We start from the raw sequence: 18014 nt of genomic DNA, 5'->3' as shown, positions 1-18014 counted from the left end.
TTAACGACCATGTTTCATTGTTTGAAATTAAGAAAATTTTATCCTGGAAGTAAAGTTTGTTTTCTTGAGTTAGTTGTTGAAATATTCAAGAAGGATATTGAACTTTTGGATTATCAGATTCAATCCTATAATTTATGAGATCCTAAACAATTCTTGGAAAATCTTCCTTATCCAAAACAAGAGGAGATTGTATTGGCTTTTGATTTGCAGATTTCTCATAATTATGTTTTCAAGTACAAGACTGAAAATGAACAGTGGGAATCAGGGTTTAACCTTGAGAATACAACTGGTGAAATCTTCCATGCTCGATCGGTCAATGAAGGCCTGCAAGGTAAACTATATAATAATGCCTTTACTAACCCTATAGAAAACTACATGGAGGTTCTTTTCAGCTCAAGTGTTCAATCATGTTTTCATGACCAGATCCAACAACAGTTGCCATTGCACTCTACAACTTTGATTTTATGGACAAAAAGTCAAGTTGTCCTTTTGATTGTGCTAACAAACAGTCAAGCGGCCCACTTGTTTCAACAACTACTTGACTGGCTTCATTGGCATTTTTGTATTATTTGATTCAACATAATTTTCAGCAGTGTAGAGTAGGTAGCAGTGTGCAAATAAGCTCAACACTCTGAGCATCTTTTTCAAGCATTATTGTCAATTTCAGTTTTAGATAGCAGTACAACTTTTAGTTCAGTGTGTATTTCAAATTTCAGTATGCAAAATGGTTTTGATTCCAATTTGAAGATTTTCAGTCACATAGATTTTTATGACAAAACATGTTACAAACTTGGGAACAGGCCAATGGATCAGGCTACTATTATACAGTGTTCTTGGCACCTCACATGGAGAGTGCCATCCCCAGCTAGAGCCACTATTAGGGTCCTATAAATTATAGGATCTCAAGGTGATTGAGTGTTTTATCTCAGAAATCTCATATTGTAAATAATATTCCACGTTGTAAATTATTTCCAAAAAAGGTCAAAACCTTGAGAAAATAAAAAAATATGCTTTCAAATCGAAATGCAGCATTAAAGAATAATTAAGTGTGTTTAGATTAAATTAATCACATCATTTAAATGTGATTAAATAGATTGTAATAAGGCCTTGGTACTATAGCTTTGATTTTATTGTAAAATTGATAATGACGAAAGGAGATTTGTCGTATATGGTTAAACTACGAACATCTTCCGCGCCCGATTTTCAGTGCACGTCCTATCCGACGACACCCGATATAATTCAGACCCCCTCGCCTTATCTCCCTTTATCAGTGGGGGGGAGCCCGAAATTAGTGGTTTTACCCCCGGGCCCTGCTACTGCATGTCCGCTCCTCAACATTTCGGACCCCCCTTCACTAATACTACAATCTGCCTTTACCCCCCTCTGAAAGCGGTATCCACTCCTTACTGCAAACCACCTTCCCGGTTGCGTCACCCCCCACTTCCACTCAATTACCACTTCACTACCGCCACGTATCCTCCGCCTATTACTCCCACGCCAACATACACCCGCCATGTCCCTCCTCATCTTCCACTCAACTGCCATTTCCCTACCTCTGCATCATTTCTCCACATGACCCTTGCGGAACCAACTTACTTTCCACCTCCACGTCATATGTTTGTTTCATGGTTAGTTAAATTATGTTTTTTTTATATTTTATACAACACAGTAATTTCAAACATGGTTTACAAACAAGTGAGAATGAATTTTCAAAATCGAAAAGAGTGTTTTGTTGCTAACATCCTCATGCACAAAAACCTCTCTCAGTTTTGTAACACATGTTATGGTGTGGGAGATTCAGATGAATCTTTGCAGGTATATTTTCCAGAATTTTCCTGTTTTCAGTCAATGTTTTCAAATGCAGTTTCCGAGTAGGTGTAAATAAATTTTCAAAAACTGAAAGAGGTTTTTGTTGAAAACATCATCATTTACAAAAACCTCTCTCAGTTTTCTAACAGATATTATGTTTGGGATATACAAAGGTATTACAAGACCCTATGTTTTAGAATTTCAAGAGGAAAAAGCTCAAAGACAATTAGTGACTTGGATGCCACCTCATCAAATAGGAGTTGCTATCAATTTCGAATTGCTCTTCTTCGTCACCAGCAATCCATAAATATAGTTCCAAGTAGATTCATTGGTTTTGAATATCCTATATTTCAGTTTTATTTGTGTAATACTATTTGAGATATTTGTAACAAATCTTGATATATTTTAAAGATATTTTAGTTTAGAATTTTTATAGATACTTCATCATTTGAAGTAAGAGATGTTGGTTGTTGAATATAATTTCCTCTGCGAATTGTAATTTCCAAATTGGTGGAAGCATCAATAATACAAGGACATTCTTCACGGGATTCATATGGTGTACGATTTGGTGATGTTTTTCTTATGTTCATGTGTTTAAACGTTGTTTCTTTTCTTTGTTATTTCTGAAAGCTTAATTACATAAAAGAAATTGTGATGAATAGGATATGTTATACGGAACACCCTATTCTGGCTGTTAGTAATTTACATGTTTTCTGCTGAAGTCAAATTAAGGAATTCTTCGTTGCTCCTTAGTTTCTACTAAATCTTACATTTCTTCTGTTTCATAATCCATTTAAAAATTCTGAAAGATCCAACTAGTGCAAAATAGCTTGCCCTGTGAAACTCCTTCAAAGTTTGATGTTGATCCAGTTAATCTTTAGATTCCATAGCCCAATGTAATTATAACAATTTAATCAACCAAACAATCCAATAAAAAACAATCAGTACAGTGATAACTAGCCTAAAATTCACATTAAACATAGCTAAATTTTACAGAGAGATCCCTCTCTGAAGCTGGCAGGGCTAGATACTAGCTTCCAAAATGGTTTTGATGTTGTCCTATGTGTTTACTCCCTCAACTTGAAAAATACTGAACGACAACAAGACCAAAGGAACTCAAAAAAGATATTTGATATTAACTTAAGTTCACTTAATATAATGACATTTATATTTTTATTAGAGATTGTAAATCTAACTTATTCTTATTAGAGATGAAGGGATTGAATGATTATCTCAACCATCATCCAACAATAACTTAATGTCTAACATCTTGACATTATTACATAAATAAAATTTATAATCTCAAAAAATCACTCTCGTCAAAGCCCGTAAAAATTATGCCAACATAATTTTCAAAATAATAACCCTACATTTTAAATACTTTACATAAAAATGCAAAATCATCACTTTCGACTTTCCAATGTGAATAGTTCATAAATCATTTAATATCAAACCAATATACTACCTTATTTTCATTTAGAAAGTTATAATCTCGATATTAATATAAAACATATTTATTCGTTATCTTTACAAAAGAGGGAAGACAACATTATATTAATATATACTTGAAATTCTCACGCGCATATTTATAAAATTAATTATAATTTTAATATAATAGTGTTAATATGGTTAATTAATATATTTAATAATAAAGAAGAAACCTATATATATGAAATGACATTTTTCATTATATTTTTTCTAATTAATTTTAACCAAAATATGATAGTGAATTTTAAAAATTTGATTTAAGTTATTTAATATGAAGAATTCAAGTGCCTAAGAAATTGTTCAGGGTGTTGAATCTATTTGTACATTTAAAAATGTATTTTTAACAACAAAAATTACATTCTTATTTGAAATTGTATCACTAGATTTCGCTAAAAAATGCCATTTTGCTTATACATATATATATATCCACACACACAATTTTCTCGAACATTTTATTACTTTCCAATTCAATATATTCCACAACAACTCTTACTTCGCTCTTGTATATTCCTTGAAAAATTAAAATATGAAAAATTCGAACGCTTTAGAAATTGTTAGTGGTGTTGAATCCATATTTTACATACAATAATGTATTTTTAACAACAAAAAATCACATTCCTATTTAAAATTATATCACTTAATTTTCATTTAAAAAAACCATTTCCTATTTAAAATTATATCACTTAATTTTCATTTAAAAAAACCATTTCTTATATAAATTAAACTAGGTATATAAAATAAGAAATAAATACGCAATTCTATAAAATATCGAAGGATTTTGAACGCTTTATTATTTTCCAACTCAATATATTCCACGAGGAATTAAAATATCCTTACATTGAGATTATTTTAAGCACTCACTAAAATATGACATTTAATAATTGTTAGATCTAACAAAATATCCTTGCGTTGATGATTATGTCTAAACACACTCACTAAAATGACATTTAATATATGTTAGGTCCAATAATCTGTGTTAGGTCTAGGTCCAACAATGTAGGTTGAAACATTCATAACACTAAAGCATAAATACTATATTATTATTTCATTGAAATATTTTTCTTTTTGTTATTTATGTTATTTTATATGAATGTGAGTTTGGGTTGCAATGTATTTAAAAGTTGGTGGAAGAAGATTGAGGTGATCCAAAAGTAATTTATAACCTGAAATTTTAAGATTAAAAGAAATATTCTTTATTTTAGCTTCTTGATTGAAGATAGCATTTCCCCTATTGAAAGCATGGTTATGACTAGGTATCTCATGTATAAGAAGAAGTTATACAACATGGAATCCAAGATGTTTCATAAAATTGCTTCTAACTCTAGCCAAAATCCCCACCTCCGACTCAGATGACGTTGGTATAAGGATGCCCAATCTTAGCTAGACCATTGGGGGTAAAGGAGGAGATAATCTTGCAAAATAAAGATATTAAAAATATTATTACTTCCAAATTTAAGGATAAGTTATGGGACAATGAGGAGTTAGAAGGAAAACAAAAGCTAAGGTTTTATAAGGAGGTGATCAACCCCAATCTCAAAAACCATACTTATCTTTCTGTCTTGACCAATGCTAAGAAGAAAATGAACATTGCCAAAATAAGAACTAATTCTCACGAATGTCAAAGTAAAATAAGGTGTTGGTCAATTACCAAAACTCCATGGGACGAAAGAGCCTATCACCTTTGCGATAATAAGAGGGTTGAAGATGAAAAACACTTCCTCTTGGATTGCCTTGCTCTTACTCACATCCGTTCTAATTTTCAAAATATTTGCCACACTGCCAACCTTCTTGACTTATCAAGTTAACAAAACTATGGTGATATAGGAACGCTCCTCTCCCTTTTTTTGATCATAGAAATAAAATGTTAAAGAATCTCTATTAATCTCTACTTTCTTAAGATCTGATAGACCGTATTTGTCTTAGTGGATGTTAATCATCGTCTTCATTATCACCTTTTTTTTTGTAAGTTTGACAGGACTACATCTTCATCATGTTCAATATATCACCCTGATCGAGGCAGGGAATTGAACGATGACTTCACATCAAGGAGCGCCTTAACAGAGCACCCGATCACTGTGTATCCAAGACCCCATGGACCGTCATCATTATCACCATTATTGTAATTATATATTGTATTTTTATTTAACTAAATATCATAATAATCAATAAACTAAATTTTATATAATATTCTTTTTTGACATTTCAATTTTACATTATTAGAATGGTGAAGTAGATTTTTTGAAATTGCGTATAACAAGTGCCTTACAAGTTTTTAACACCTATGAAATTATTGCGTCAAGTGACACTCTCTTGCTAAATATGGGAGAAATGTTGTAATGTTTAACATTTTGATTTGGTCAAAAAATAAAAATAAAATAAAAATAAAAATTAAAAATTAAAAATTATAATTATCAATAAAATATTTTAACTTGGTCAAATTATATAAAATTAAAAATAAAATAAAAAACATAGAATTATTATTATAATTAATAATTAAACCAATGTAGATCCATCTTAATTCTGGATCTACCAAGTGCTGAGACTTGAGATACAAAACTTTTTTATAGTATCAACAGATCCCTCTAGGCGCTTGATAGATCCCGAGTTAAGATGGATCTAGGCTGATCAATAACATAAATTTGTGATGAGATTTTTTTATCAATATCGTTTGTTTTTCCTTTTACCCATTTAAATAAAAAAAAATCATTTTCACATTATTTCAAATGGTGAAAACGATGTGTTGATATAATATACTGTAAATACCTTCAAATATATCAAAATATTTAAAATCCCTTTAGCATTAGGGATGCCCTCATCAACCAATCTTTGCAAGAGTATTTTCATTTTTTTAATTAAACTGGAATTTGACAATTTTTTGTTTCACATCACTAAAACATTAGAAATAATTAGTTTAAAATACATCTTAAACATCTTTTAAGAGAAAGTTCTTTATCATTGTTAAAATCAGATGTATCATTAATTACACTAATAGATTCGTCTATTTTGAAACTAAACTTTCAAATTTTAATTTAATTATAAATGATTATTATGTAGATGGTGAGATTTAACTACATGGAATACTCTGAAATATTCATAGTAATATATACATGTGTAGTCTAATTAATAAACAAAATTGGTCATTTTAAGGGCATTTTTCCTAGTTAATTTTAACCAAAATTTGATAGAGATGTAAAACTCAAGTTTAAGTTGTTTAACGTATAAAATTTGCGTGCCGAGGGTTTTTAAGGGTGTTGAATCCATTTATGCATTCAAAAATGTATTTTAGAGAAGGAAAAATCGCAATCTTGCTTGATATTGTATCACTGGATTTCAGTGAAAAAGTTATTTCTTTTATAAGTTAGACTATGTCATATACACAAATCAAAGGTTGAGATTTATCTTCAAAGTAGTTATGACATTTTTTCCCTTTTAATTAAATTGATCAATTTAAAAAATATATTGAATTGATAGGCGCTCTCCGACCCACTTTGGAAGAAATGTTGTAATGTTATTTTACGTTATGTGATGTGATGTTATGTAAACATTTTGGTTCGATCAAATTACATAAAAATAAAAATAATTAAACCCACCTAGATCCATCTTATCTTTGGATTTATCAAGCGCCAAGAGGGATCAAATCTCTTGAGGTGTAAACCTTTTCTCAACTTACACTTAAAAATGAGGTTTCCACCTTGAGAGATTTGATCCCTCTTGGTGCTTGATAGATCCAAAGTTAAGATGGATCTAGGCTGGCGAATAAGTGTCATATGAAGTGAGTTATAGTTTTTTTGGTATGTGGCATTGATAAGACATGGTATTTCCTGTGGTATTATAACAAAACCTATTTACATATTAAGAATCTCCATGGTAAAGGGGGATAAATCTCAATTATTAAGAATATTCTTCCATATTATTTTTTATATGTATATATGTTTAACTTTTTTTCTTCAGAAGAAAAAGCGATATAATTATAATTATGTTTAACTTTTAACTTGTATATTGATTATTTTTATAATTAATAATAATAATAATAATAATTTAAAATAAGGTAATAATTTAAATAACTTTTATGATTTTGTTTTTTTTTTAACAACATGAAATGTATCATAAAGTAAGTGTTTTGATGTTGGATTGATACCTATAGGTGTTTATAAGCCATTTAATTTATATGGCTCCATTAGTGATATCAATTTAGATAGATTTTTAAGTGTCACATGAACAAGTGTCATATAAAATGAGTTATGTTTTTTTAGGCATGTGATATTGATAAGCCATGGTAGTGGCCCATGGTATTGTGACAAAAACCATTTACAAATTAAGAATCTCCATGGGAAAGTGGGGGCAAATCTCCATGGTTAAGAATCTTGTTTCATGCTTTTTTAAAATGTATATATATATATATATATATATTGTAAATTTAGTTCTACTAATTCCAAAAAAGCATATCACATTAGAAGACACGAAGCAACATAATACACATAGTACATTTTCTATTGTCCCAGTTTCAACTACCAGGATGGTTCAAGGTTTTTCTTTCCCCCCTTTCTCCTGTGAACATCTACCCACCCTACAATGTTATCCATCTCAACAACGAATAGTGTCATTTCCTTATTTTTTCAAGAAAGGTCCATGACCAGTTTAGCCAAATTCAATAGTTCTTTCTCGTTATCAGAAATATTAGACCCATGATTACGCTTTTTCCCACAAGTTGCAGGAACAATTATAATTAATGATATTTCATTCTTCTTTGTCAAAAGGTTTTCCTCTACAGAGGGTTGAGACAGAGGCACTCGGGGTTGACCAAGGTCCTAAGAAGATGAGTTGTCGGTAGATGTCTTCTATTGTTGGCAGTTATTTTATGACTTGGAGAATTCTTTGAACCTGTTGTTTCCTTTGGGTCTCTCCATCCACGACCACCACACTTCGACACTTGGGAGCTAAACGCACCTTTTGAAGAGGGGCGTGCATTTTGAAGGTGCCATGGTTGCTAGCAAATTCTACACCTGAAGGCAATGTTTTCAACTACTAAGATGGTTCAAGGTTTTTCTTTTTCCCCTTTCTCCTGTGAACATATATCCACCCTACAATGCTATCCATCTCAAACAATGAATAATGGCATTTCCTTATTTTTTTTCAAGAAAGATCCATGACTGATTTAGCCGGATTCAATAGTTCTTTCTCGTTATTAGAAAGATTAGACCCATGATTACACTTTTTTCGCACAAGTTGCAGGAAAAATTATAATTAATGATCTTTCATTCTTCTTTGTCAAAAGGTTTTCCTCTACAGAGGGTTGAGACGGTGGCACTCGGGGCTAACCAAGGTCCTAAGAAGATGAGTTGTCGGTAGATGTCTTCTATTGTTGGCAGTTATTTTATGACCTGGAGAATTCTTCGAACTTGTTGTTGCCTTTGGGTCTCTCCATCCACAACCACCACATTTTGACACTTGGGAGCTAAATGCACCTTTTGAAGAGGGGCATGCATTTTGAAGGTGCCATGGTTGCTAGCAAATTCTACACCTGAAGGCAATGTTTTCATAATCCATTGGTTGGGTATACTCCTTACCCTTCCACTTGAGGATGATTTTATCCAATAATCCTTCACTGAGGTCCACTTCCACACACATGTGGACAAAAGAGATGAAACCCTTTTACAATCTATCATTGTCTACTTTGATGAAACGACCTACTAAGTTACCAATAAATTATGGGGTCTCTGGCCAGATACATTGAAGAGGCAGGTTTGGGAGCCTAACCCAAACAGGAACTAGTAGAGAATTCATGGTGAGAGGGTTAAACTCCAAAAACCATGGCTAGATTAATAAATCGTCACGACCCCAAAATAGGGTCCCTAGTTAAAAACCTTCTTCCAATCTTCAGATGTATATATGTTTAACTTATATACTAATTATTATTTCTTTTTAAAAAAGAATCGATGATATTTTGTATTAAAAAAGTTATGAGCGTAAAACTTAGAAATAGTATATGCCAAAATTATTTAGAGAGATTGTTCTTAGAGCTACTATTTATGTTTTCACCCAGTCTCTATTTTCTAGATACATCATGTTTAAACATTCAATGCTACTTATCTCCTTACATCAATTATAGTAGCGTAAAAAACGATCAAGCAAAAAAGAAATTTTGCAGTTCATCAAGATGGTTATGTTTAATTATGTGGTTGATAATCCTTGGAGACACTTTTATCTTCATAATTTCCCTAGTGTAGCTTATCCATCTGAGTATGCATCTCATCCAGTTGAGTGAGCAAAACATTCACTCCAATCTTTAGTTTATGGATGTAGAATTATTGGGTTGCATTCCTTCCATAGAAGGGGAACTTTCTTGTTGGACTATACTGATAAAATTTTCATTGGAATTGCCCTTTGGGGTCATAAATTTTTGGGTTGCAACTAAAAGTTGAATACAATAAATTGAAAGCACACAAAGTCCGGTGTCCCAAGCTTTCTCAGCCCTGTGGGAATTGATACTGAGATCCAACAGAGGTACCATCGATATCACCTCTCCATCAATTAGAAAACCAAGAAGCAAAAGTAAAGACTTAAATGAGGGCATGACAACTTTGGTTCCAAGGTGACTTAAGAGAAGGATAATAACGAGAGGCACATGGGGAATAGGAAAATAGGGCAGAGCCTCCAGAGAACGATACCCAATAAATAGTAAACCCGGGGAGTCATTATACAAACACTTAAATAGTTGCTTTGGGAGGAAAGCCACATACCCATAATTGAATGTATCACAATTGAGGAGAGAGGGAGATGGCATTCAATAAGGTGACTTTATAATTTGAGCTAAGCAACAAAACGAGATTTCGACCTTCATCCTCCACTCACAGGTATAAATTTCATATGTATTGTTCCCTGCACTTGAAATCATGGGTGAGGCATTTCTCCTCCATGAAGGATTGTCCCACTTCTCCTATTGATCTAGGCATTCCCCCCTATATGCAATCTGTTGTGAAGTCTTCACAATCCTTGTATGCATGCCAATCATAGCTGCGAACGGGGGATTGAATACACGAAAGTCTCCATTGATCATGATTTGCAAGTGATGACTATGCTTCAAGCCAAAGGTTCTAGAAGTTAGCGTATGCCAGAGGGGGCGCATGTACACCATGTGGAGAAGTCTAAGGTGCACAAGGAGGGGATCCTCCATTTTAATAACTTTTGGTTATATTAGAAATACACATAATGTAATTCATAGAAAGCATTAAGGAAGAGGGACCTTTTTGATATGGCCTCAACATACCAAGTCTTCAATGCGGAGAGTAGAACCCATATTGGCCATTTCGTCTACTACTGAGTTGTTCACCCTTGGGACATGAGAACATTGATTTATGGGGATGAGATAGTAAATTAAGAGTACATTTGATGATATGAGCTACCTTAACATTATCGAGGAGTGTTCTGTCATAATTCTAGAGAGAAAGAGGAAATAATCTTCAATCATGGTTATCCCCTGAATTTTTAGTTGCACAACTTGTTTTATTCCCCGATAAAGAGCATAGGCTTCTGTAACATTGTTGGTTGTTTCTCCCAATCCCTAAGCAAATTTGAAATACTAATTATTCTTTGAGTGAATAATCCCCAACTCCTGTCACTTCCTTATATAATAATTGTTTTCATAAATAATAATAATACTAATAATTAAAAATAAAGTTAAAATTTATGTAGTTATGTCGATAAGAATGTCTAGTTGAGAATATGCATTTTAATTTAATTATCAATAATTATTAGGTGGATGGTAGAGATTTAACCTCCATGGAATATGCCAGAATATTCATAGTAGTATTCATAGATCAAGGGTTAATATTTATCTCCAAGTTAATTATTGTCTTTTAATGAATTTATCACAAATTGATTAATTAAAGAAAATGTCTTATCAACACTTGTCATGTTCGCTGTGTGGCATTGATAAGCTATGATATTGTAACAAAAGCTATTTATAAATAAGGGTATTTGATAAATAAGGGTGAATTTTGATGGTTAAGAGTATTATTTAACTCATAATATAATAATAATAATAATATTAAAATAATTAATTTTTATGATTTTTAATGATATGTACAATAAGGTAAGTGTTTTGATGCTTATCATGGATTGACAACCCATTTAATTCATATGTTTGCATTATTTTTTACGATATATATATATATATATATATATATATATATATATAGCAACATGAGATGTAAGAGAATGTAGACTTTCATAACTATTCATATTGTTAGAAGCTTTCGGAAGAAAACTGTGTATGAGATTTTTCATGTCCAACATTTCAGGTGGACACTCCACCCATCATCAAGTACTAGATGAGGGGTGGAGTGTGTCCACCCGAAACGTTGGACGTGAAAAATCCCATACACAATTTTCTTCCGAAATCTTCTAACAACATGAGATGTAGATGATGGGTGGAGTGTCCATTCGAAACGTTGGACATGAAAAATCCCATACACAGTTTTCTTCTGAAAGCTTATAACAACATGAGATACATGATGAAGTAAGTGTTTTGATACTGGATTGATGCATATCGGTATTTACTAGCCACTTAATTTATATGGCAACACTAGTAATATCCATTTTGATCCATTTCACTAATTTTAAGTTTTATAATATTCATTTTGATCCATTTCACTAATTTTAAGTTTTATGATATTTATTTTGATCAATTTCACTAATTTTTGAGTTTTATAATATTCATTTTTGATGAGTTTCACTAATTTTTTTAATTGAATTTTATATAAAATAAATATAAATTATTAATTCATTATATAACATTTTTGGTAAGGTAATATTTGCATTATCTAACAAAACTGTACATTGATTACATACATTGCACTAACATTCTAGTCCATAAGGGTCTAGGCTTCACTGTTGCCAAAATTGGCCCTACGAGCTTAATTGTGACATATCTATTTATATATTGCCAAACTGAAACATAAAACTAGAAAAAACTAAGAGAACCAAAACCTCCATGAAACATGAATAAATGACAAATTAAACACATGTACAAAGCAAAGAAAACACATTATACCAAACCATACCCAAGGCCAATTTCAATGCAATCACAGTCTAGAAAGCAATCAATAATCTAATACTTCCCCACTTCTCAGCGTCTTCATGCTCCAAACCTTCCTTCCCTTGCGTGTCCTCCTCACGAAATGACCAAAAGACCACTCCATCTGTTTAAACTCCCATGCAAAATTCCATGCCATAAATAATCGAAGAAGTGGGGGGCTTGACATTTATTGACCTTTGCCATTAGTGGAGAGCCCAAGGCCATCCCTGCCGTCGCCAACACCCACATCGAGATCCATGGTCTAAACTTTTAATGAATATATCCCATAAACTATCTTTAACCCCATGAACAATAAAATAATTTCTTCTTCTATATTGATTTTAGTTTCTTTTAATATTTTTATTTTTAAAGTATTTAGTCGCATCATATCGTCAGTATTCTAACCTATCAATCTGATAAATAAATAATAAATATCCCGTTACACCGCGACCAACAATAAGCACCCCATATTAAACCATCCCGCTGCGTCACAGGCCCACACGAGGCACCCCACTGCATCACTTTTATGTAAGTGTATTTGGGCGTACACTCTGATCAATGTGAACCTGCCTTGTCATCAACACAGGTGACTGTGAAGAATTCTGTCTGCCACGTTATCAGAGCACGACCTCAATAAGCCGCTACCATGGCCATGGATAACTTACCACGTGGCATGCCCATGATACGGTGACGAAGAGGTGCGGGCCTGCTGCCCATGGCCGTCCGACAGCAGGCAGGATGCCTCATGCAGTCTCGGGTTCCTTTTCTTGTGTCGGAAGAAAAATTTAATGTACAAGGTGAAACCCTCAGCGCGATAGGGTTCCGTCCATGACTTAGGGTCGGGCACCTGTGCGCGAAATCCAACGGTTCCGCGCATATTTGTGCAGTTCGTTCTGGAAATTATTGTCAGGCGGCAGCTCACTGGAGCGGCCTCTGAGCGAATCAGTTTTTCAAACGAAGGAAATCATTGGGCTTTGTGTTTATCGGAATGAAACGTGTAAGTGGTTGATTTTTGCGATGTAAACAAAATTTTTTTAGCTCAAACTTAGCTTCTTTCCGTTTGAAATTCGAAGATAGAGCTTATTGTAAGGTTTGTTTCTGGAACCAATTTGTGTTGAATTCGAAGAGAAACCTTGTTATAGCGTGAATCTAAGGGTGATTCTATATCTGTGAGAAATCTTGAGTGGAGACCGTTTATCACGAGGCTGATTTTGTCATATAGCATGAATTGTGATTTTTAAACGGTCAGATTGAAGTGGGAGGATGAAATTTGCCTTTGAATAGATAAGTTAAAGCCTGAAATGCCGTATTCAGAAAGAAAGTCGCGCCGAAAAATCTTAAATTCTTTGATTGACTTGTATTACTAAGATAATTCGCGATTTAAGCGGTTAAATTCTGTCGTGGAGAAAAATATTATGTTTCTAACCGTCAGATTTAGTCGCGGGTTCAAGTATAGCTTGGAATTCAAGCTGTAAATTGGCCCTGCTTTATAAATTCGGCTTGGAAGGGTTTTATTACACACCATGACCCCCTGTGCTGCACTTAAGACAGTGACGGCGTAGCTATTTGTAGTTCTAAGCTCCGATCTAGCTGTTGAAGGCTGAAAATTGCAAAGATTTATATTGGAATATATCTATAAAGAATGGCTCAGGAGAACTGGAAAAGCGACGGCGAAGGGACCGGCAGCCAGCCTCAAGAAGATCCCATCCTTTGCGCTAATAATTGTGGATTTTTCGGAAGTTCTTCGACAATGAACTTTTGTTCTAAATGTTTCAGAGATCTTGTGCTAAAGCCGGCAGAAGCTCTCTCTGCTGCTGCAATGGTGGAGATGTCTGCTGGTAGTGCTTTAGGTCTTCAGCAGCCTGTGCAAATAGCAGATCAGTTGGCGAGGCCAGCAACTCTTGAGCAAGGAGAAGGGACCTCTTCAGGAGAGCAGCCAAAACCTCCTGCTAACCGATGTACTTACTGCAAGAAACGTGTTGGACTGACGGGCTTTAAGTGTCGCTGTGGCGATATTTTTTGCTCTCTGCACCGTTATTCTGAAACACATGACTGCCTGTTTGATTATCGAAAGGCTGGCCGTGAGACTATCAGAAAAGAAAATCCTGTAGTGAAAGCTGAAAAAATTGATAAGATTTGACGAGGCTTTGGAGAGTGCTGTAGAGGTCACTGGAAAGAGAACATAATCCTGGACACTGAAGCTTCCTTATTTTTGCAGTAGAAACCAAGACGCTTGAGGTCTCAAAGAACAGACTGCTCTCTTGAATATCAAGAAGTATGAAGAACAGGTAATTACTATTTTTGTTCCAGTACACTAAAATAATGGTATCTTTTTTTTGCAATTAATGCTGAATATGAAACCTGCCAAACTCGCTGAATTTATAATCGAGTGCTCCATGCCTGCTGGGGGTTTGAACCCGGGTCATTAACATGGCTGTGGTCTAATGATGGTATCTTTTATCACTTGGATCTGTTACAAGCCATTATCTAGGATGCTGCAGAGGTTATTCCTATCCTTGATCATCTTGGATTGATCTTGTATAGTTGGATTTTTCCTTTATGCTCTGTTCAGGACCTATTCCTGGCATGGCTATATTAGGATAAGCTCGGACCTTTATTTAATTCTGTATGTTTGGTGTATACTTCAAGCTTCTAGATAGTAGAAAGCAACTTTGTGCCAAACAAGATTGCGAATTCAAGTATTTTCTTCATATGTAAAACATGAATGATATGGCTCAGGCAACTTAAGCAGTTAGTGAACCTCATCTTCTGTCTTTGGTTATGTACCCCGCATTTTCTTATGTTCACTGTCAATGAATTGGTGTGTAAACACACTATGTATGGTTACATTTTAATGCAGTATTCCTTTCCACCTACTGCATTATTGCACAGTTTTGCATGTGGAATGATCCTACATCATGTATGCTTGTTGACAAACATGTTTGTATATTTAATGAGAAATGTTCACAGCAATGTTGTTATTTTGCATCAAGAATACGTTTTTGCTCTCTCGATATGTTTTGTTCCTAACTGATTTTGTGATTGTCCTGGTGACTACTGTATGGTGATGGAAGCATCTTTTTAGCTATCTGAATTGATTTGGCCGAAGCAGGATAGTATAGAAGTAGAAATATGTTTCTATCTTTTTTTGAGCTGCTAGGTGCTCCATTTTGGCATGTGATGCGGTTCGAGTTTGCATCACTGAAGGTCTGATGAGAATTTATCCAATCTAAAGAAGGCTGAGGGATGTCTGGAGTCCTGGACCTTGGGGCACTACTGGCAGTGACCACAGCTCTGGCAGGTTTGTTTCATCTTTCTGTGAACCTGTGAAGCTGGTCTTCTACTGCATGAAGTTGTCCAGCTTCCTTTGTGTGTTGACCTCCAAATCCATCAACTAAAGAATCGAGAGCACAAGGAAACAGTTTCACTCTCTACTTCATGGAATTGGGACATTCACCTTATAAAAACCTCAAAGGTTCACCTGTTGTCCACATATTGTCATTGACTTCCTATCTCAACTCTGTGACCACCCTATTTACTTGATCACTTTGATTATCCAAGATGTACTTTCATTGTCTTATGTTGGTTATAAGCTCCTCCACTTCTTGGCAAGGGAACAAAAGGAAATATGCTAATACTTCCAATAACATTTTTAGAGATGAGTGTGTAGGAGAAGGGTGAGGGCTTGTCTTCAAGGCTCATTAGCTTCTCCATCATTACATGAGAGAAGTCTGTTACAGTGCTAAGAATCCTTCTCATGTACCTTCCAAGATTATTCATCATTACATGAATGCTACTCAATGTACCAAAATATCTTATCACTTGCTATGGTAGTACCATGGATTTAGCATGTGTGCTTATTGGTTAGACATATCTGTCCTCTATAGATCGTTCATGACTTATTTCTCACTATATAGGGCCGTCATAAAGTTGTAGTTAGGTGACCTTTCTTTTTTAGAAGGGCACCTTGACATGATAAAGCAACCATCCTACGACCTTTGCTTCAAGATGCAACCACATGTTTCTTATGAGTCATGGTTCTAAATTAGCCCATAACCATTCTTTACTCCTTGAGCTTCTAGAAGCATATTTCTACAAGCTTATGGGATGTAGTTTGTTGAATCTTTTACTTTGGTCCCTTTTACCCATCCAATCAAAATAACTTAATCCATTTTGGAGCCTTCATTTACCATGTCATTCACCTTTGCATTTTGCTTTCTCCTAACATGAACTTGCTTGACTCTGTAAAAGAAGTCCATGGCTACTGGGGAACTTTCATGAAGCCTTTGATTGCATTGCTTTTCACTTGAGCCTAGTCTTTAAGACTGGAAATCAAAAGGAGGGAATCCCCCATACAAGGGAGGGAGCCTAAGGTGGATTTTTGAGCAAGTTATAGGTGTTTCGACACAATTGTTTCCTCAACCATGTTGTTGTTTTTTATGCTTAGACTATAGCCATATTTGAGGAGGATTTTGCCTCTAGGGTTTAAGATGATTCCTCTTGCACAAGTAGAGCTTGGATTTTCCTAGACTCTCCATCGAAGAAAAGTTTGCACATATGCTTGCTCTTTATCCATTTTTATTGAAGATGATACCTTTCCAATTGTGCAAGGATAGGAGGTTGTGAAGGCAGGGCACTACCTAGTTCCATATTTCCCATTTCTTCAACCATCTTTGGCCTCTATATTTAAGTTAAGGTATTCTTCTTGTGAAATTTCCTTTATTGCAACAACTGGAATTTAATCTTCTATCTACTGGAGATGATTTGTCTTTTGAAATTTAATTACGACAAATTACGATTAATTGACTACTGCAATCTTCACAAACAGATATAGGAACTGAGTGTTGATTTGTGGTAGCATCGGATGTGCTCTAGCCATGAAATTTGGTGGAGAGGTTGGGGCACATGAAATCTCCAATACCCACAAAGGGTTTGGGTAGATTCTAAGCAGTTTAGGAGATATTAAAATAATTAATATTTTTAATGGAGTCCCTAAGTCTAAACTTAGGGAAATTAAAATATTAATGTAGATTAATATAACACTGTGTTAGAATGGTCCAAAACACATGGATCAAGCCAGATCTAATCTTAGCCGTCGATTAGGGACTTAATCTCGATTGTTGATATGTCAACGAAAAAGTATAAGAGGAGGCTTGAGGGTCACTTGGAGAGCACACCAGATGATCAATCATTTTATTCTCTAGAGCGGGGCTTGCTAAGAGAGATAGAATCAATGATTGGAGTTGCACTTGAGGGGCATTGAGTATAGAGAGATAGAGAGGCAGAGATAGTGACGAGAGATCAGCGTAGGAGCCAGAGAGTGACATAGTAGCAGCCAGGGCTCACGCAGGGCCACGCAAAGGCAGCCAGGAGCTGCACAGTGCTTCAGAGAGGCCAGTGTTGCTAATGTAGAGGGCCAGAAGGCTGACGCAGGGCCTCCTGAGGTTGACGCAGACCCATTCAGGGTGACGCAGGGCCAACGCTGGGCAAAGAGAGGCTGACGCAGTCCAGAAAGGCAGACGCTGGGGTTTCTGGGGCAGATTGGAGCTGAGGAGTTGCCGGAGGGTTTATCCGGGGTTTCGCTGGGACATTTGTCTTAGACTGAGAGGTACTACTGCCAAGGGCATTCTCTGTTGTGTAA

General features: G+C 34.7%; 1 protein-coding gene across 1 annotated transcript; it reads left to right on the top strand.

Annotated features, from left to right (window-relative positions):
* The first annotated feature begins 13051 nt into the window (after window positions 1–13051).
* On the top strand, window positions 13052–15138 carry LOC149183492 (zinc finger A20 and AN1 domain-containing stress-associated protein 6-like). The gene has a single exon (XM_089417143.1). It carries the CDS (start codon window positions 14016–14018, stop codon window positions 14511–14513), a length of 498 nt encoding a protein of 165 aa, XP_089273269.1. The 5' UTR covers window positions 13052–14015; the 3' UTR covers window positions 14514–15138.
* Window positions 15139–18014: the final 2876 nt, after the last annotated feature.

This window comes from Pinus tabuliformis, chromosome 3_2 (assembly GCF_031772625.1).
Source record: "Pinus tabuliformis cultivar Carrire ecotype Pingquan chromosome 3_2, CPIR1, whole genome shotgun sequence".
Classification (NCBI taxonomy): Eukaryota; Viridiplantae; Streptophyta; class Pinopsida; order Pinales; family Pinaceae; genus Pinus; species Pinus tabuliformis.
Note: the sequence above shows the minus strand (reverse complement) of the source record. Positions and strands in the feature narration are given on the sequence as shown.

Excerpts from the sequence above, each read along its gene's own strand:
- LOC149183492 (XM_089417143.1), top strand. The coding sequence starts at position 14,016 with ATGGCTCAGGAGAACTGGAAAAGCGACGGCGAAGGGACCGGCAGCCAG.